The following is a 21,837-nucleotide window of genomic DNA, read 5'->3' on the forward strand; positions in this document are numbered from 1 at the left end:
CTTCCTTCCTTCCTTCCTTCCTTCCTTCCTTCCTTCCTTCCTTCCTTCCTTCCTCCGCTCCCTCCCTCCCGCCTTCCTTTCTTTCCAAACGCACTGTGCTAGGGAAGGGTCATTTGGCTGACAGTTTGGGTAAAAAAGATTCTGATCAGAATTGGCCAGCCACAGGAAGCAGCCAACTTTTTTTCCCCTTCATCTACTGGATAAATTATAAACATTAACACACACACACACACACACACACACACACACACACACACACACACACACACACTAACTACAAGAAGCAATCTGCTCCAGCTGATAAAGGAATATGTAAGTGCCTTTGATCAAAGCTTCAACTGGGATGCCTGGGCTATGTCTTTCAAGTTCTGTAACCTGAATAAAAGGACGTTGGATGGCTACATTAAAAGATATAGATCGAGTTAAATGCAGTGGAAAGAACAGAGCATGGCAAGACCTGGATACCGGTGTCAGCAAAGGGGCTTTTCCGCCGAGACTAAATATTAACTGCACCTAATATTTTGATCAGTACACTGATTTCCAAGACTCTATTTCCTCATATTTAAAATGAGGTCATTACTGTTCACCCTACCAACTTTCCTTTTTCTACATAGAGATGCTCTTCGGCTTAAGTCAAATAAAGCAAAAAATCCTGAATAGCTGGTTTTTGGAGAAAACACACACACATTCTGTAAAAGAGAGAAATCATTTTTTATAAAATATTAAAAAGCCCCACTACCTCCCTCGCATATTGACTCCCAAACCACAACTATGTAAAGAATAAATAGCACACGTGGAGAGGTAAACAAACCCAACAACACTGAAGGGAAGGATCGAGACGTCCTCCTCTGAAGCAGGGCATGCTGGGGTTCACCCGCACTTGTGCACTGTTACCATGTACAACAGTGTGAGAACTATGGACTTAGAACCCTATATTGATGATTCAGAGGCTTTACTGCACAAGGTCTGATTAATGTCAAAGAGAAATGGAGCAATATCATAAGATCTTCAAGACCCAATAGAGCAACAATACAAGAATCATACTTTTAGCAAAGAGAATTTAATTTCTAGCTAATACTCTATACAGGTTCACACAGCAAAAGGTAACTCTGATCTCCTCTGTCTTCTGGCATTGTTTTTAAAATTACGGAAAAGAATAATTTAAGTTATGCTAAGTATTCAGAGCCAAAGGATTAACACTGCCTGTTTCACAGAAACACACACGGTAACTCTCAGCAATTTGGGAATCATGCTACAGATACAGTAACTATCCATTAGGATCTCACTGTTGATCCTGTTTATCCTTATCCATTAACCACTCAGAAGAGAGTCATAGTAAGAAATGCAACTATCAATACATTTCAAACGAATGTTTTGGTTTTCAAACAGGAATCTGAGTTACCAGGTCAAAAATGAATGATTTTTAAAAAATCCTTTTGCTCTCCGACTAGCAGAAAAGTGACATATGAGTAAGCTTTATTTCTGTGAAATCAATGATTTGTCCTCTATGATAAAGCATCTGAAAGGTTACATTTTGCAGAAGCTGAAGAAAGCAGTCTCATCAACTATTTAATATGGAACACAGAAGCAAATTTATTCATGCTCAATGAATGAATACATTTCTTTTTTTTATGTTTGTTCTGTATTTTTAGGCTCCCTTGAGGAGGTAAGGAGTGAGGGGAAATGGAATAGTGCAATGAAATGTGAGCTTTTTCCAATTTTTTGTTTTGATGAACTTTTTCTAAGTCCAGGTATGTGTTTCAATTTATTATTGCCCTCAGCAGCAATTGTAAGTATCCTAGCACATGAAGAAATGGCTGTCAGTTTGCCCCCAAGTCCCCTTGCACACTCTGACCCCATACACTACACAGGTGTATCAGAGAACTGATGGCTAGTCAGGTATTGTGGTCACTGCCAGTCACTTTCTTAGTGGAAGAATTATTTCAGACTCCCTCACCTTTTTCCTACAACTCAACCTTCTTTCTTTACATTATTACTTTTTAATTATTCTTATCCATGAGTATTATTTAAAGGAAAAAAACCACAAGAATATCTTAGAGTTACTTATTCATGAACCACTACTATCTAACACTTACTTAAAAATTCCAGCGATGATTCAGTTCAAAAGACTTAAGTTAACCTACAAGCTTGATATGCAGTTCTTATCTGTGGCCCCCCCATCTTATGACTCTGTTGTGACTAGCTCACATCATTCTGTGTTAGTAATGCCTCCTTCCTTTTTTATGCAATCTTTAGGCACGATGTGCATCCATGATTACTACAGACTGTGTAAGCCTCCTCCTTCAGACTGTTATTTAAAGTTCAACTCCATCATTAGTAGAAAAAAAAAGAGAAAAAAGATGGTAAAGAAAAAGATTGGGTGGCACAGATAATTAAATCGTTACTCATCAGTGCTAAAATTCCATGTTCTTAGTTCTTCATCATAGAAGAATGGGTGTATTGATGTCAAGCCAGTAGTCTCTACCTGTTGGCCTAGATTGAACCACTCTCAGACACACTCAGCAATTCTGAAACCTCTGTTCATGTCATTTCTGAAGTGAAGATCTTGTTTGGGGCCTCAGTGATTATCATATATTTTCACTTATGAAAGCTCTCTCTATCATTTTTTAAATGAGATTTATATCTGCTTTCCACTAATGGTTATGTTTTGCCAAAACTATTAGCCACCATGCCCTTTGCTGCCTAAGTACTTAGAGTTGTTTTATAGCTAGAAATGCCCAATAATTCCTGGTGCCTTGGCCTTGATTCTGTTTCCCATTACTGCTCCAATATTTCCTTCTTGTCTTGACTCCTAAGTTTCAAACAACCTCTTCCTTATCCTAGTAAGGTAGCATATTGACCTTGTTTAAGGTATTAAACAAAACCGACACTGTGCCTCGTTGTTTCTGGGGAGTATTTCTGTGTTTTTCTGTTTCATGCTAATTCCTCCCTCTGCAAGTCCAGCTATTCCTCCCCTGGGCCCCTGGCCTCTGCCAACGAAAAGGATCACAGGACATAATTAAATGTTTCCAATTATGAAGATTTTGCCATTAAATGAGGTTGAAGGGACAGTGGCATTTTCAGTGTGTGGTAGGTGAGAAACAGAGCAAAGGAGCCTAAACAAGACTCGAGCTGGGGAAGTCTGGGTCTGAGGAACACTTGTGAGATACCAGCCAGGAGCCAACGAAATCACTGCTCTGTCCTCACAGTTTGCTTTTTCTGGCTTCTGCTACCTTTCAGATGCTTCAGAAAAGCTTTCCTGACAATATTTAAATCTGCAATGTGGACAAACCGAGCAGGGCGACAGGAACGTCTTGTCAGTCCCGCACAGGAGCCTGTGGCTTCCCTCGTGTGTGTGCTGCATGCTGCTGAAACCAGGAAATCAGAAAGACCGATGCGTTTCCAGGGAATACACGCGGTGTCTCGCCTTGCCAAACACATCAAAGCAATTTGTTTTTGCCAGAGAGACTCCGGTGGCTCCCCGCAATGACTCAGCTCACTTATTTAAAATCCTAAACTGGTATGTTAGGAGCTTGTAGGTCACTAACCTGCCAGCCTTGTAATTTACACTGCTGGAGAACAAGTCGACATTTCTCCTCAGCAGACAGCTTCTTCTTCTCGCTGGGGAGTGTCTCCACTAAGGGCTTATACCTGGGAAAAGCAGCAGGGACATCAAAGTGGTGACTGGATTCATCAAGCCAGTGATTATAAGCAACAGAACTGTCTTTGTTACACTGTTTCTTAACCTTCCCCTCCCCGGTTTTACTTTATTCCATGTGTCCCCATATACTCCATTCATTGTGCCTTTAAGGCAACGGTGAAATAACACATCTTTTACATGGAAAATGATGTTTTAAATGAATCAAATATATTGTTCAATCCTTTAATATATGTTTAACACAGAGTGATACAAACCATGTAACAACAAAAAAAGAAAAAGAGAATTAATCTGTTAGTTTTTGCTTAAATATTTAGAATGATCTTTAAAAATAGAGCTTTTAAGAAACACCAGCATACTTTATTCCCATTTGAGAGTGCATCTTGACGTAGTTAGAATATATAATAAAGGAATATCAAAGCACCCAGAATTATAGAGAGGCAGAGCAGCTTTCTCCTCATGTATTACATATTGGAGTATTTGAAATCTTCCAGCAAGACACTGTATTATGTCCTGGAAATTTCTTTAAATTATTATCTTTCATTCCCTAGCTGAAATGCATGCCAATATAATAGTTTTCTATGGATTTATATATAAAAAAGATACTACTTTCAAAATTACATCATCGATATAAAATATTTTTTCACTTATGGTATGGAACCTGACATATAAATAAAACTGCATTAGAAAGAGGAGGAGGAGGAGGAGGAGGAGGAAGAAGAAGAGGGGGAGGAGAGGGGGAGGAGGAATAGGACCAGCAAGAGGAGGAAGAGTAAAGAAAAGGAGGGGGGAGAGTAGGATGGAGAGGAGAAAGAAGAAGAGGAGGAGAAAGAGGAGGAAGGGGAAGAGGAGAGGGGAGAAGGAAGAAGTGGAGGAGGAGGATTGACAGAAGAAACAAGGAAAGACCTGTATAATTGCATCCACTTCTACTGTGTGTTTATGGTTCTCATGTGGGACTGCTAAAAGAACTCAGTGCTGAAAGGTAAATCACCTACTTTTCTGTTATTTTCTGTAAAATATCTTAGCATTTCATCTAAAGTTTGCTGCAGCAAATTTGGCTTCTTCTAAAATGAGTGTCTTTGTTTCCTCAAGGCAACTAAGGAAGGAAGTACATCGCCTACACATCTCTACTTACCCCTTCGCCCCAAGCCAGCACTGAGAGCAGTGGCCATGTCCCAATGACAGCCACAGCGGATTTACATGATTTCTTTATTTCTGCAAGTGCTGTAGAGAAATGAGGTCCCAGCATGCGAGCCAATGCTGCAATAACTAGGGGTCTGGCCCATAACGCAGGCTACGAAAATATACCTATTTGACTTTTTCAGTAGCAGACGTTTATTTCCTTTCTTACATCCTGAGCATCGTCACCGATAACTCAGTACAGGTGCTCCTCCACTTACGATGAGGTTATGTTCCAATAAACCGATTGTAAATTAAAAATATCTGAAGTTGAAGTTCATTTAATACAAGTAACCCAGGGAACATCATGGCTGAGCCTTGCCTGCCTTAAACGTGCTCAGAACGCTTACATTAGCCTACAGATGGGCAAAATCATCTCACACAATGAATACATTGTAGAGAGTGTCCATGGTTTGTGCTCGCGATCACTTGGCTGACTGGGAGCTGAGGCTCACTGCCACGTTCCTGCATCAGGAGAGAGTCTCGCAGGGGTCCTCAAACTACGGCCCGCGGGCCACATGCGGCCCACAGAGGACATTTATCTGGTCCGCCGGGTGCCGCTGCCTGTCCTGCTTAGCAGCCAACTCGTCCCGGGCCCACAGTGCGCATAGGAATTTGTTCATAGTTTTTTTTTAAAAAACTATAGTCCAGCCCTCCAACTGTCTGAGGGACAGTGAACTGGTCCCCTGTTTAAAAAGTTTGAGGACCCCTGGAGGGCATACTGATAGCCTGGGAAAAGATCAAAATTCAACATCTGAAGTTCAGTTTCTACTGAATGGGTATATGTGTGGCTTCATCATAAAATCAATAAATTTTAGGTCAAAGCATCATAAGTCAGTGACTGTCTCTCTATTATTTGTCCTGGATTGAGAATTGTCATAGTCTTCCTAATCTTGACTCAGATAAAATAAATACATAAACATCAGCAATGCCCTTCCTTTTCGTGTATAGATTTTTGCTCATGTGTCAGATTCGGGGTACCGAGGGGAGTAAAAATAGCAAGTAACAGAGACTGAACATGAAATTATAGTGCCAGAGGCAAGGATATAAAAATCCTGCTCATCCTTTTGATCACACTGAGTGGACTGAGATGATCTATGGATGACAGAAGCATTCAGTGGATTTAAAAAAAAATAATAGGCAAGAATGTGATTTCTATCCAGCAGGCGCTGAAGTTGGTAGCTTTTTTTTTTTTTTTTTTTTTTTTTTTTACTGGCCATATTATGATTGCTGCAGAAGAGAATAGTATGTGTGTGTGTGTGTGGAGGCTGCAGAAGAGAATAGTATGTGTGTGTGTGTGTGGAGGATTGGGATGTGAGAGTAAAGTGTGCAGAGGGCAGTGGGATGGATGATTTTGGCAAACATGGATTTTATTTCACGATGTTTGAATCAAGGATGACCAACAATATAATTGTACCATGTGTTAGGATAGGAAAGAAACCAGGTTGGGGAATCTAAACACAGCTTCCACTTCCAACTCTGTAGCAAATTTGCTATGAGGCCCTTGTCAAGCCACTTAGCAAGTACTTCTCCCCTTTCTTACTGAGTGTGTGTTTCTTGGGATAGGACACAGATACTTGACTGTACCATTTAATTCCTATCAGTCTCCAATGTGTGTGGGCTTCGCTAGGGCAGGGGTCATCTTTGTACCTTCCATGGGGTCTGCTCCATTGCTTTTGTCTGAAGCAGGTACACATAAATGATGCTTGGAAATTGGGCTGGGAATTTGGGGGGTGAGAAGTAACATTTCTTGGGCACTGAAGGAGTACAAGGGGCTTTTCATATATTATTCCACACGCTCCTCATCACTATAGGAGGTCTGTATGATAATCTTCTTCTGATAGTGAGGAAGCTGATGATCACATAAATTAAGTCAGTTGCTCTAGTTCACACAGATAGGTATGGGTTGAATTGTTCCCCCCACCACCACTGCAAGACAGGGGAATGTGACCTAATTTGGAATTTGATTTTTTGCAGATGTAACCAAGGTAAGATGAGGTCATTAAGGGGTGGGCCCTTATCCAATATGACTATCCTACCTAATAAAGAGGTAATATGCAAATTGATGCTCATTCCAACACACAAGATGGCCACCCCCATGTGGTCAAAGACAGCTGCCCCCATGGGGACACAAGATGGCCAGCAGGGGAGGGCAGTTGTGGGTGATCAGGCCAGCTGGGGAGGGCGGTTTGGAGGGACCAGGCTGGAAAAGGAGGGCAGTTGGGGGTGACCGGGCCTGCATGGGAGGGCAGTTGCGGGGGGACCAGGCCTGCAGGGGAGGGCAGTTAGGGGCAATCAGGCCAGCAGGGGAGCAGTTAGGCGTCGATCAGGTTGGCAGGGGAGTGGTTAGGGGGTGATCAGGCTGGCAGGCAGAAGTGGTTAGGGGCAATCAGGAAGGCAGGCAGGCAGAAGGTTGGGAGCCAGCAGTCCTGGATTGTGAGAGGGATGTCTGACTGCCCATTTAGGCCCGATCCGGATCGGGCCTAACCGGGCAGTTGGACATCCCTCAAGGGGTCCCAGATTGGAGAGGATGCAGGCTGGGCTGAGGGACACATACCCCGCCCCCTTCATGCATGAATTTTGTGCACCAGGCCTCTAGTGTACTTATAAGAAGAGGAAAATGACAAGTGATGACAGAGGCAGAGGTTGGATATAAGCTGCAAGGCAAGAACACCAAGGATTTTAGGCCACCACCAGAAGCTAAAAGAGTAGAGGGGGGATTCTACACAGAGCCTGAGAGGGGCATGTGGCCTGCTGACACATTTGTTTTGGACTTCCAGCCTTTAGAACTATGAGAGAATATGTTTCTATTCTTTTAAGTTACCTAGTTTGTGGTACTTTGTTAAGGCAGCCTGAGGACACTTATACAGATGGTAAAAATAGCTGCTCTTGGATTTGAACCCAGGGCAATCTAACGCTGGAGGCAATCTCTCCATCACCATTGCTACAGTCTAGGCAGAAACGAACCAGCCCCCAGTGCTAGATGGTTTGCATATAGAAAAGGAGCATGAAAAACAACAAATATAAAACCCAAAAGTAATCATCAGGACATGGGACATGCAGAGACAATTTGTTGCTCTTTGACCTTTGCGTGACTGGACCTCTTTTATAAGAGTCAACCAGAACTTAAAATGAAATACAGACCCATTCAAGCTCAGGAAAATCAATGCATTTCTACCATTTAGCCAGAGCTACATAATGAAATGAAATCAGTCAAATTATCTTTTTATCCTCCTATAATTGTTTCATTCTGGAACTTTGTTAATTATCACCAAGAATTGAATTGACATAATTCAAGTATCTGAATACAGTATTAACAAGTCAGAAAAAAAATTCTTATCCTTGGTGGCTTTTTTCTCTTTTTATATTGTTCTTTTGACACCTAAAATGGTATAATTCTGACATTTCAACTGAAAAGACAAAAACGTCATCTTAGACAGGGTAAGGCACTCTATTTTAGTGTAATTAAAATCAACTTGTCTTTTGGAATGTGAGTGTCATCTGTAGGTGGTGTCCCTGGTCTAATGCTGTGCTAAACATAACCTCGCAGAAATTCCATCGGAGGCCAAATGGTAATAATGAACCTGGAGCACTATATGGTCCTGAGCACAGGTGTGGTCACAGGTAGGACTTCTCAGCTCTCACTCCCCATGCACTCCAAGCTTCTTTTGTTCAAGATAAAAACACCACAATCCACTGAAGAACTCTGTGTTCAGGCTGACATCTGCCCTGTGTCCAAGATAAATCAACCGACGGTAAGAAATAAATGCTACCTCTTCCAGCAAACCCATTCTTGTTTCATCCTCTCTTGGGATGAGGGAAATGATTGGGATCTAGTTCTATGTCCAGAATCGGGGTCCTGTGGCTCATTGGGGTTCATTTAATCAATCAACTAATATTGACTGAGCACAAAATATGTACTGGGAATGCATCTGGTAACAGAACAGATGATAATCCTTACATTCCCTGGTAGAGATAAAGCAGATAGAAATGTAAAGGAAAAGAATGTCAGACACAGTTAGAGAGAAGAAGAAGACTAAAGCAGGAAAAGTTTCATTGAGAGCAAATATCTGAGGGATGAGAAGCAAATGGTGGCGCTCAATAGGGAACAGCCAAGTCCAGAAGTCCTGAGTGGGGTAGTGCCTGCCTGTTTGGGGAAGGATGAATACCAAGGAGGTGGCTGGAACAGAGCAGGTGAGAAGGGAGAGGAGAAGGTTTCACAAAGATAACCACATGGGGAAAGATTCGGATCATGCCCGTGGTTCTAAGGACTATGGCTTTGACTCTGAGCTGGGATTTGAGCAGACAAGACATATCATTTGACATTAAAAGAATCACTGAAGCTGCTCTGCTGAGAGTGGGCAGCAGTGGAGCAAGTGGAGAGCCAGGGAGACCATGTGGAGGCTTTCCCGCAGACTAGGATGGGAGAAATGAAAGTAGTAGAAACTGGTTGGACTTGAACTCTATCCATATTTGGAGGCAGACCCAATAGGATTTCCTGATGGAAATAGTATCAGGAGTATGATGACATTAAAATAATAACAGGCATCACAATGGATACCTTATGAAATTATAAGAAAGGACCACATCATAGGACATACGTATTTTGAGGTCGCTAAGAGGGATAGATTGCAGTTGAAGCAGAAAAAGGCTAACAACAATTGAGAACTATAAAGCAGAACCTAAGGAAAGGAATTAATATTTCTCATTTCAGAAGTCATTTTTCCTTTTAAGTTTTAAGAAGACATCCTATCCATCGCAGACCTAAAGACAAAAAAAAAAAAAAAAAAGTTTATGCAGTAACCATAGAAGTCAGGTAAAATCTGGTAGTGACTCAACTCACTACTTTAAGAAATCTGCAAGAAATAGTAGAAGCATCTCCTTAGAAAAATACCAAGCATTTATATCAAGCTAATACTCAAAAACAAAACTGGGATGCAGTTTCTTAGAAAGAGTTTCTGTTTCCTGAGTATTAACTTCATCTCTTCGTTCACAAAGAAAATTCTGTTGTGAAGATTTAAGTCCTGGAACCTCTTACATTTTAATTATATTCAAGAATATTTATTGAGCACCTATTACAAGCAAGAATCTCTGCCATTGTCCTAACCAGTTTGGCTCAGTGGATAGAGCATTGGCCTGTGGACTGAAAAGTCCTAGGTTCGATTCCAGTCAAAGGCATGTACCTTGGTTGCGGGCACATCCCCAGTAGGGAGTGTGCAGGAGGCAGCTGATTGATGTTTCTCTCTCATCAATGTTTCTAACTCTCTATCCCTCTCCCTTCCTCTCCGTAAAAAATCAATAAAATATATATATATATATATATATATATATATATATATATATATATATATATTTAAAAAGAATCTCTGCCATGAAATGTGGAGGTTACCAAGATGTGTTATAATTTCACTGCATATACTCAAATATACAGCATGACATTTTTATCAAAATTATATCTCAGAAAATATGTGGTTTTCTTATGTCAAGACCTTTTTTATTATGGACATATTTTAGTTCCTTCAAATAATGTTTGGGGAGGACCATTAACTTCCTCCTCCCTCAGGATGGACTGGATAATCCAGAGAAAGAGGACAGGACATATCACAGGAGCTCTATATTGGAGGGCTGATAGAGAAAAACAGATCATCAGGACAAAGCAAGGAGGAATGGGACTGGACAGGAAGGCAGGACTGGGACTGGTAGCGAAAGGAAAGCAGAGTTTGGAATGCAGTCATCAGTGCTAAATGTTGCAGAGAGCTCAAAGTGTGTCCATGCTGAGAAGGGGCTTCTGGATTTGGACTGGGTAATCCATATAATGCCAGAGACACAGAAGAAAGCATGTTCCTACAGCATAAAGACATTAACAGATGGTGGAGACGCACACGTGGTGGGTCACCACACAAATAAAAAGTATAGGTCAACAGCTTAAGGGTGAAGTAGAATTAGTGTGTGTGTGTGTGTGTGTGTGTGTGTGTGTGTGTGTGTGTGTGTTGATATGTTGTTTTTCAGGGGCTAGGAAGAACTGACAATGCTTATAGGCAACATTTGTAGAAACTTACAAGTTCTACCTTTGCTTCATGATTATTTTTGTATATTTTCATTTTACTCCAGATTATTTTTCATTAATTTTAGCTCTTATGGGATAAGGATGCAGTTTCCTCTATAACCATTTCATTGATTATTTCGCACAGGGCTCTGTGGGGTTTCTCTACCTGGCATGCACATCACGGATTTAACAATCTGACTATGTTGAAATAGAGACGCATTTCCCTGGCTCTGCGAACTTGCCTGGGTTGTCCATTTCACTCCTCCTATTCCTACTCGCATAGTAAACACAGTGCAGGTGCGCACGGGTGATTTCCTAGCTATTTGGGGCTAATTTGCAGCATTCAAAATGCTGAGTGGTGGATTGAGCATGGCAGCTGCCTAGCAACGTACTGACATCCATCATGAAAATAGAGGTATGAAGAGAAAGGAGCACAAGTGGGCTTGAGAGAGAAATAAGACCTATTTCAACATGCAAGGGAGGCAGCATAAGAAGAAGAAATGAGACGCAAAGAGAGAGGACTTGCAGAAGTGCTTGTCAAGGAAAGAGGAGCACTTTTTCCTTATTTTAAAGAAAAGAATGTGAAAACACATAAAGTTGTCAAAAATTATCTAATTTACACAAAAATCTGTGTTCTCAGAGTGTGCAGTCTTTCTCTTCTTCCCACGACTCTTAGGGTTTTAAAACCCCCTAAATGATTTCAGGTTTTGTCCAGGCTTGGGTCCATGGACTGCCTGTCTTGTAGTGGGGGTTGGCTCTGCTATTATAAAATCCAGCACGGCTCAGCATACCATATGAAGCCTTTATCCTGTGTACCTGCCCATCCTGCCACCCCATCTTCTACCACTTTCCCAGTGGTCCTCTGTACCAAGTGAATCAAAACATTTCAGAATTTGCCACATTTCTTTGCATCTGTTGTGCCCTCTGCCTGGAGCTCATCAGCCTGATTCACTTCCCACTGTGGCCACCTAGCTCCATTCTTTAGTACCCATGACCTCTTGGTTTATATTTACAGGAAGAACAGACAGGGAACAGTAGACGTGTTTTGCAATGGCTTTTGCACCTCCTGCATTGTTCAGGTCTGAAATTTGCTCTAGAGTTTATTTTTATATCCCTTGGGACTAACATTAAGCTTATCAGTGCTCATTAGGATCTACATATAACTCTTCTAAGGGAAAAAGATGTCTTTACATTATGACTATGACAATCTCAGACCTATTGCTTATGGCACTGATTAAGACTGATTTCATGCCCCACTTGTGTGGTTCAGTTGGTTGATCATTGACCTATGAACCACGAGGCCACAGTTCGATTTCTGGTTAGTACACATGCCCGGGATTCAGGCTCCATCCCAAGTAAGGGCATGCAAGAGGCAGCTGATCAATGATTCTCACCATTGATGCTTTTCTTTCTCCCTCTCCTTTCCTCTCTGAAATCAATAAAATATATTTAGAAAAACTAAATAAAAACGTATTTTAGAAAAAAAAATGGATTTCCCCTCTCTTCCCATATTATTGTGAATAGGCTGCTGTTATCTTTAGAAACATGGATATGCCATTCAAAGACAGCGGCACTTCACATTCCCATGTTCTTCCTGGCTCAAGAGCCCCCAGTAATGGAATCCTTGAGAAGACTAGGGAGAGCACTGCAGAGGAGCTTTCCCACTGACATTACCCTGCAGCCCACACTGGTTCTGCTGGGGGCTGGGCAACTGACAAGGTTAGGACACCCCTATCCTTATCTGAAAATCCCAGGAAGACCTCTCAGCTCTCACTCTGTGTGGGTTCTACTACCGTGTTTCCCCGAAAATAAAACATCCTCCAAAAATAAGACCTACTTACAGGTTTCCTTCTGGGTGAAATATAAGGCATCCCCTGAAAATAAGGCCCCCAGGCTCTGTCTCAGAATGAAAATTAATTTACCATAAACTGGTCGCTAGGGCCGCCCCGACTGGCGTCTAGCAACCAGTGACGTTACGTGGAGTCCTGAGGTCACTGCTGTGTGGAGGCAGAGAGGAGGTCGGAGTGAGCGGTGAGTGCGGGGCGGGAGAGAGGAGGAGACTTTCGCAGATGCGTGTAGAAGAACAGGAGGATTAGAGCGGACGGGATGCGGCGAAGGTGGTGAGTGCTGGTCTGTCTCTGGTGACACTACCTGATGCTCGCGGCCGCCTTCATGATGACTGAAGGTTCTCAGTCAGTGGCAGACCCTGCTCCAGCCCAGATCCAGGCCCCAGCAAGCCCAGTGACAGTCCCCAGGCAGGCCCCAGGGGGTAAATGTCTGATAAACGGGTAGGGGGGATGTCTGGTGAAGGTGTTCAGTGGCACAGGGGTGGGGGGAGGGGGATCACTTAAAATGACACAGGAGGATCAGAGGGGGCAATCAAAATGACACAGGAGGATCAGAGGGGACAATCAAAATGACACAGGAGGATCAAAAGGGGTTACTAAAATGGTAATCCCCCCTCTGATTCTCCTGTGCCATTTTGATTCTCCCCTCTGATCCCCCCCTGTGTCATTTTGAGTGATCCCCCTCCCCCCACCTTGATACCCCAATTCCTTTTTTTGTACCCCTAGAAATGAGTGCAAAAAAAAAAAGCTACTCCGTGGAGTACAAGAAAGGAATCGTGGAAGACTCTTGGGGCCAAAATCTTACTGCTTTCTGCAAAGAGAAGATGTTGAGTATCCGATTGGTCCAAAAATGGCAAGCAGAGTATGGTAACCTCATTGAACAAGTGGAGAAGGGAAATGCTAAAAAGCGCAAGTGTGGATCAGGTCGGCAACCATTATTTTCCGAGCTGGAAGACCTGATCTGTGAATGGGTTGTTGACAGGAGAGCAAAGGCTTTGGTTGTGAATAGGGCTCAGATTCAAGAATTTGCCCTTGCAATGGCACCACAGTTTGACATAGCCCCCGAAGACTTCAAAGCATCACAACACTGGCTGGATAATTTCCTTCAGCAAAGTGAACTGTCTTTAAGAAGATCTACAACATTGTTTAGCTTGGAAGATACTCAAGTTATTAAGCGAGCACTTGCATTCAAGTCCTTTATTGAAGATGCTGACTTCTCTAAATACAATCTTTCCAACATGATTGCTATGGATGAAACTGCAGTGTTTATGGGCCAATCATCTCAAACAACAATTGAACAGCGGGGTGCCTCCTTAGCGTACATTCCCTCCACTGCTTACGAAAGTGCACGTGTTTCCTGTATTTTGGCAATTCGTCTGGATGGCACTAAAATCCCACCTTTAATCATTTCTAAGGGCAAGAAGGAAAAGATTGAACGTGTTTTGGGCGTTTTTATTCTTGAAACTGAAAAAGCCTGGGCCACACAAGCAGTTATAAGGAAGTGGGTCGATTTAATGCTGCCGCTTGTTATGTGAGGGAGCCAAAGAGGTCTGCTAGTCTGGGATGCAGCCAGCACTCACCGCGCTAAAGACATGAAGACATTTCTTCACGAAAGAAAAATAGATCAGATAATGATTCCCGCAGGAATGACGGCCTATCTCCAGACTCTTGATATTGCAATAAACAAGCTATTCAAAGACAATTTGTGCATGGAAATTAATGACTACATTGAAAATAGAATGGAGAGAAATCAGCGTGGAAACTTTGTGAAACCTAAATTGCAATAAGTTGTGACTTGGGTGAAGAATTCATGGGAGAAAATCACTGACAGTTGCATTGCAAATGCACTGCGAGCAGGCTACCTTGACAAGAAGTACTCATTTAAAGACAGTGCTATTGCTAAACAGGAGAGATTTGGTCCACTGATTCTGAAAGAAATGGAGTCACAAGAAATTCACCAGGAAATTCTGGAATTGGATTGTTATGATGATGTTCCAGAAGATGATGACATGATTGTCATTGAATAAATGAGTAAATTCTTGATACTGTAGGATTCACAGTTTGTCTGGTTTGTGTTGACAACTACCGTACTACCATACCATATACAGGTAATAAATTTCCTTTATTTTCATTTAACAATAAATGTGTACCATATTCTTCTTCATGGAAAAATAAGACATCCCCTGAAAATAAGACCTAGTGTGTCTTTGGGGGTAAAAATTAATATAAGACACTGTCTTATTTTCGGGAAAACAGGGTAGTAACTAGTCAAGATGTGTGCATGAAGGTGGTAGGTGTGAATAACCACAACCCAAGTTCGTCCACTTCCATCAAAGCCACTTCCTTGAAAGCATCTCCTTTCAAAGCCCATGGCAGCGCATAAACCCAGAGATGCAGCCTTAAGCCTATGGTATTCATTCATTCATATACTTCATGTAATTAAGCCAGGGGGTTCTCCTCCCAGGCAATATGGGAGTTAAATAATGAAAAAATTGCTACATTTTACCTCAGCTCCTGAGATTAGCCAGTACCACTCTGCATACAAGACCAACAACAACAACAAAAAAAATATTCAGAGCATCTGCTAAGAATTTACATAACAATGCTCTCAAGTTCTCTTACTTCAAGCCTGTTCTACCATTTCATTTTAATTGTGCAATGTAACAATGTTCTATTTATTCAATAAATGGATGAAAGTGAGCACTACATTAGTAACGTCCCAGTGTGAAATATGTGCTAGGCTTCATTTCCTGAGCAGCCGTTGCAGCATGAAACGTTTATTTCAGCCAGGTTTGTTCTTGTTTTTAATACAGCCCTAGGATGTTTTTCTACACAGGAACCCCATCCGTGCATGCAAAACACTCCAGAGCCATCTACCATAGGGGACATTTAAAACTGTGCCCTCTTGGGGAACCAAATATGTGATGGAGCTGAAATAATGGTTGCAAACGAAGGAACCAGCCCTGGTGCTTTCTGATCTCTTTATACATGCCCAGGAGGATGCTGAGTACAATCGGTGCTTTTGTCCTGCACATTTTGCAGAATTTACTGGTAGAGCCATAGCCTGCATTTATCAGGTACAAGAACAGCTTGTTTAGTTACACTGAAAAGAACAGATGTTCATTTGTTGTTGAAATCTAAATAAGAGCTCTCCATAAGCTATATGGTTTAAGAAAAATTATCCTATTCCTAAAGCTATTTGCTCCTTAACCAAAGATCCACCAGGGTCAGTCTGACCTTCTGTCTTTCTGAGTATGGGCAGGAAACCAAGGCAGGCCAATCTGTTTGTTAGAGATATTTGTTATTCAAGTGTTTTCTCTTCCTCCTAAACAGAGAAGGCAATTCTTCTCTTTGGGAATAGCTAAAAAGTTTTATGAGGATTAGTGCCTAATGCAGTCATTTTATTAATTCAACCAGTTTATGCCTATTTCAGATATTGAAATGAGTTACTTAGTACCATATGAATCTGTTGTTCAGAATATCAACATCATTACAGTTGGTTATCCAATCCTGAAGAAGTTAAGAATGAGGTATGATCTCCAAAGAAACAGTCTGGCACTGAAACTAGATTAGATTATTTCAACAGAAATGAACGTTTCTTTTGTACACTTACTTTTGAAGGTGTGTCACAATGGTTGAATCAAGACTTAGGGTTTGGTATCTGAACCTAATCATGATTATTCATTTTGGAAATTATTCACTTTTTAAAAACCCCTTTATTGAGGTATGCTTGACAAACAGAAAGCTAAACCTGTTTAATGTATTCCACTGGATGAGTTTGAACATAAATACACATCTGTAAATGCATCACCACAATCAATGTCATAAACATAGCTATCACCTCAAAAATTTTCCTCTTGTGCTCTTTAGTTTATTTAGAAAAACTTTAAGATTACAATACGGTATTATTAACTCTAGGCACTGTACTGTACACTAGATCTCTAGGACTTAGCATTAACTAGAACACTAGAGCATTTGATAATATGAAAGTGCTCTGTCTATTAATATACCACACACCTTCAACACAGCACACACTTAAATGTTCTGGTTCCTATCATTTCTATATATATATAAAAGCCAAACGACTGGAATGCTGGAATGAAAGAAACGACTGGAACGACCAGTTGCTTTGAGGCACATTGCAGCCCCAATCAGCTCCCCCTGACCCCAATTGGGGATGGGGCCGGCCAACCAACCTCCCATGTATTTTCCCTCTCCACCCCCTGCCAGCCCGGCCCCCATCAAGCCCAATCAGGGTGGGCCAGCCGGACCCCACCCGTGCATGAATTCATGCACCAGGCCTCTAGTTTTTCTTATAATTATCCATTAAGATTAACACATGTATAACACTTTGCTTGATATAGGAAATAGTGGATACCCAAAATGTCTTGCATTTGGGTGACCTCTGTATAGAATGCTAGACATTTTCCAAAGGACCCTTAGGAATCACTAACTCTATGATCATGGATTGCTTTTGACTAAGCTATTTGCAGCTCTATAGGGATAAAACTTAAGCTGTAGAAAACTGGTAACAATGCAAATGATTCCTGTCCACAGCAACACAAATTACCTTTGTCTGGGCAGCATAAAATAAATTTTGTCAGTAGAGAATACAAATCTCTGTAAATCAAATTTTCATTTGAACTGTTTTACTACTCATTTCCTCTTTACATACTAGTAAAGATCTGAATAAAATCTTTGTTATATAGTCAACACATATTTGTAGGACCATCACGTTTTGATCTTTTTTAAAAATTGTACTTAACCACAATATAGTATGATAACTGAGAATTAGCAAGGATGGGTTAGCATTCTAATAACAACCAAATCCACGTTGCTTCTTTATTCCAATATACTCTCCAAACTCTGCAATCCAGTTTCTACTTTTGTGCACAACACGTAACGTCATATGTCACGATAGTTAATGATTTATATGTCAAACCCAACAACTTTATTGAAGGGATTTTTCCTCCTTTTTTGTTTCGCATAATTTGATCTTCTGTGTAGCACATGAAACCACTGAGCATTCCTCCTTGAATTAGCCATCGCCCTGGCTTCCCTCCTATTCTTTATGTTACCCTGTCACCTGTCTCATAATTTCTTCTTTATAAACATAATTTCCTCCATCCTTCTACTGAATGTATGTGCTTTTTACAGCCTTTACTTCTTGGCTTTCTTGGAATGTTTCCTTTGAGCAACCTTAAACACACTTAAAGCTATAACTATCATTTATAAGTTAATGATTTAAAAATTTTTTTGTATGTAAAACACAGTAATCACTTTCCTGAACTTCATGCCAATTTGCTGAATTGCCTCCTGGAGAGCACAATTTGGATCTCCCAAGCACACCTCAAGGTCAACACATCCCATTCCCCACCTCACACACACTCTCCCATTTTGTCCTACTCCCTGGGATCTACCATTTACCAACTGCCTACCTGGAAACTGTGGAGTCTGTCAGAAAGTGGTTCATCAACATGTTTTGTTCATTTTACATCCTAACATCTTTAAAGTTTATGTCCTTTTCTTCACCTCAATCCAGTTATCTCCATGAAGCCTCAACCACATCAATTAGTGTAATCAATAGTCTTCTAAATACACCTGTGTAGTCAATTTTTCCATACTATTTTGCTCAAAAAGGACTCCCCATCTCCAGTACACATTTCTAGCTTTTCATGGTCTAGCAGATTTTTCATGATACTTTGTCTTTTCTTGGTTAAACAACTCCCATCCATTAAGATCACGCACTCCTGCCATGCTGAAATTTACTGAACTCACCACTTTCCCTCATAGATGTGCTTCTGTGAACAACCATTCTTTGACTTCCTTCTGGCTAACCCTAAATGTCTTCAAGCCTCAGTTCAATGTCATCTACTCCAGAAAACCTTACGAGCTCCTTCCCTAGAAACCTACACTGTTCTAGACATTGCATGCATCCACTTCTCATCACTCCATGTTATCATTTTCTGCTGCTCTTAGTTTCTGAGGCAGAGAATATTCTATGTATTCCATATTTTTAACCCTAAAGTACCCTGAAGTATCTGGAGTATTGAAAAGGAAACATTCAACAGCTCTTGTTTGATGAATAGATAAAGGAAGGGAAGAAATGAGAAATGAGAGGACATGGGAAAAAACACACAAAAATTTAAGGATTATTTAAATATTATTTTATATAATAATATAATTCAGTCTAATATTTACATATAAGTATATTTATTTATAAAGCAAAAGCAATTAAATAATATTATTTAGTATTGTTTTAATGATAACTCAGCAACATGGTTTTACAGGTGATATCTATCACTTTAAACAACATATAAAAACTAATGATCATATCATCAAATAGCATAGTAGCTGTCAAGTAAAAGCATACAATTTCATAGCCATTAATTTCTTATTTTTATTTCTAAGTTATATTTTTGTCTCACTGGCACTATCTCTGACACCAAAGTCATTGTTGGGTTTTTCATAGATCCTTTCCATAGCAGGGAAGAGGTATGGGCTGTGCTAGAAGCATCAGTCCCAAGTGAAGGGAGCAGAGGTGGTCACCAGGAGGAACTGGCAGTGCTGTCTTTTCTTCCCCAGGGCACTCTGCCCTGCCAATTGTTACCTAACAGCACTTCTCATTCATTTGGGTTGTTTAAAAATGGTTAAAGTACCCTTTTTTCTTCGGCTGTGTCTTTTACACTTTCAGATTGGATGATATTAAAAGAAGGCTGTGGTTGATTTATTTAAAACCATTTTAAACCATCTAAAAACAGGCCAGCTGAGTGGATCAGCTCCAGTGAAAGTAACAAAATGAATAAACTTTAAACCTACATGTATATGTAATTCATAATATATGTGTTGTTATAGAAAGATGTATCCTGCATAGGACCACAGATCTGTGTTATGAAGGGAGAAAGAGATGCAGCCTATGACTTCCCAACAGTTTCATCCCCAGGCATTCTGCCTCTTTTACAGACTGTTGCAAATATTTGGTCTAATGATGGTGCCCTTAAAATCCCTCTCCTACTGTCATAATTGCCACCCACTAAATGTGATATCTGTACAACACTCTGGAGGTTTACAAGGAACCTTATATAATATCTAAGCGGGAAGTGTCTTGCTCACACTATTCTTGAAAATGTTTTTGGCCAGCATTAAGTGGTGACTTTCCATATAGTGTTCTTTGGAGGCCATGGCATTCTTGACCCTTGATTTTTTTCTCTTCTTGTTTGTCTTCTTCTCATCATAGCTTTCAAAGGTTCTTGACCATCCTTCATGCTTCCTTCTACAAAATTTTCCTTTTACCCACCACCCTCAGTGGATCATTCCCTAACTCAGAAATATGGTAGACACTTTATATCCTCATTTCTGGTTCCCTTTACTATAAAAACTCTTTTTTTTTGCCACAGTTTCCACAGGATTTATATTCTCTTCTTGGCTTTTCTGACACTATACTCAGTGGTTTTCATCTACAACTCTGGTTTTAAATACTAGCCACCATCTAGCAACATTTCAATATATATCTTCTGCTAGACTTTTCTCATACTCAGTAGCTTATCAGCCTTCTTACCACAGCATATCATAGATATATGAATCCACCACATCCAAAACTGAACTCAATCTCTTCTCTTTGACACCTGCTTCTCCTCCACTAGGATTTCTCAGTTAAGGGCACATAACACTGACCTAAGACACCATGCTGAAACCCAAGCTAGATTTCTAAAAGTCATCTCTAATTTTCACTGAAGTCCGTGTTTATAAACACTAAATGATGCAATTTTCATATCCAAATTATATATTTTTTAACATCTGTCCTTTCACTCCATTCAATTTTCCACTGTCTTCACTTTAGCTGCTACAAGTAGTGCTTCACCAGGGGTGATTTTGCCCACTTAGGGGACATTTGCAATGTCTGGAGACATTTTTGGTTGTCATGATGAGGGAGGTGGAGTGCTCCTGGAATCTAGTGGGTAGAATCACGGTATGCTGCTACAATGCACTGGTTAGCCAACCATGACAAAGAATTATCTGGCCCCAAATGTGAAGTGTCGAGGTTGAGAAACTCTGTGCTAGATTCATCTCAGGGGTCAGCAAGCTTTTTTTTTTTTTAATTATAAAGAGCCAGATAGTAAGTGTTTTAGGCTTTGTGGGCGATATGGTCTAGGTCACAACTACTCCACTTACCCTTTGTAACACAAAATGGGGCATAGACAATATGCAAACAAATGGGTGTGCTATGAGTCAATGAAATGTTATCCTATATAATAAAAGGCTAATATGCAAATAGACTGACCAACAGAATGATGGGTCTCTATGATGCCCACTGACCACCAGGGGGCAGGTGCTCAACACAGGAGCTGCCCCCTGGTGGTCAGTGCGCTCCCACAGAGGGAGCACTGCTAGCCAGAAGCAGGGCTCTTGGCTGGCGAGCCCAGCGGCGGTGGCAGGAGCCCCTTCCACCTCCACGATAGGGGTAAGGATATCCAGGCCTAAGCCATCAGTTGGACATCCCCTGAGGACTCCCGGATTGCGAGGGTGCAGGCCAGGCTGAGGGACTCCCCTAAGTGCACGAATTTTGTGCACCAGGCCTCTAGTTTAATATACTAAGCCTGCTGCTGATTGGACTGGGCCCAGGGGTCATAGTTTGCTGATTGCTGATCTAGCATAAAGGAAAATAAGGCCACATTATTACACTGTTTTATATATTTAATGCCTATTAGCTACAGGATACATTCCAAGTTTTGTACCCCAAAATACACAGGTCTTGCCTTTCTCTCTGCTCCATTCTCCTTGCTTGTTCTTATTTTACTGCAATGAGAATGTCTTTCCCTGCACACCGTTTCATGCTTCTCACCACCTTCCCTTTATGTATATTACTTGTAACTAACCTCACCCTTACTCCCATTTTAAGACTGGGATATCTTCCATCACTTCCTTCAATGATCTTAATTCTCATCATCTTTCAAGACCCCTTTAGGGATTCCTTCTGAGCACTTCCATCTAGCAGATAACAAGCTACTTCTAGGATCCGCTGACACCTTTCAGAACTATCTTATGTATCTATTCCTCCCACTTAACTGGAAGATACTTCAGACTTGGGCAAGACTTATTCATCTTTG

At 41.0% G+C, this 21,837-nt stretch overlaps 1 protein-coding gene across 1 annotated transcript in view; it reads right to left on the reverse strand.

Annotated features, from left to right (window-relative positions):
• The window catches only part of MYO16 (myosin XVI), a 435,293-nt gene that overhangs the window by 115,345 nt on the left and 298,111 nt on the right, over positions 1 to 21,837 (reverse strand). The window contains exon 28 of the mRNA XM_080660342.1: positions 3,549 to 3,651. Coding sequence (XP_080516468.1) covers positions 3,549 to 3,651 — 103 coding nt within the window. The remainder of the gene's footprint in view (positions 1 to 3,548; positions 3,652 to 21,837) is intronic.

This window comes from Plecotus auritus, assembly GCF_963455305.1.
Source record: "Plecotus auritus genome assembly, chromosome: 3".
In the NCBI taxonomy this organism is placed as follows: domain Eukaryota; kingdom Metazoa; phylum Chordata; class Mammalia; order Chiroptera; family Vespertilionidae; genus Plecotus; species Plecotus auritus.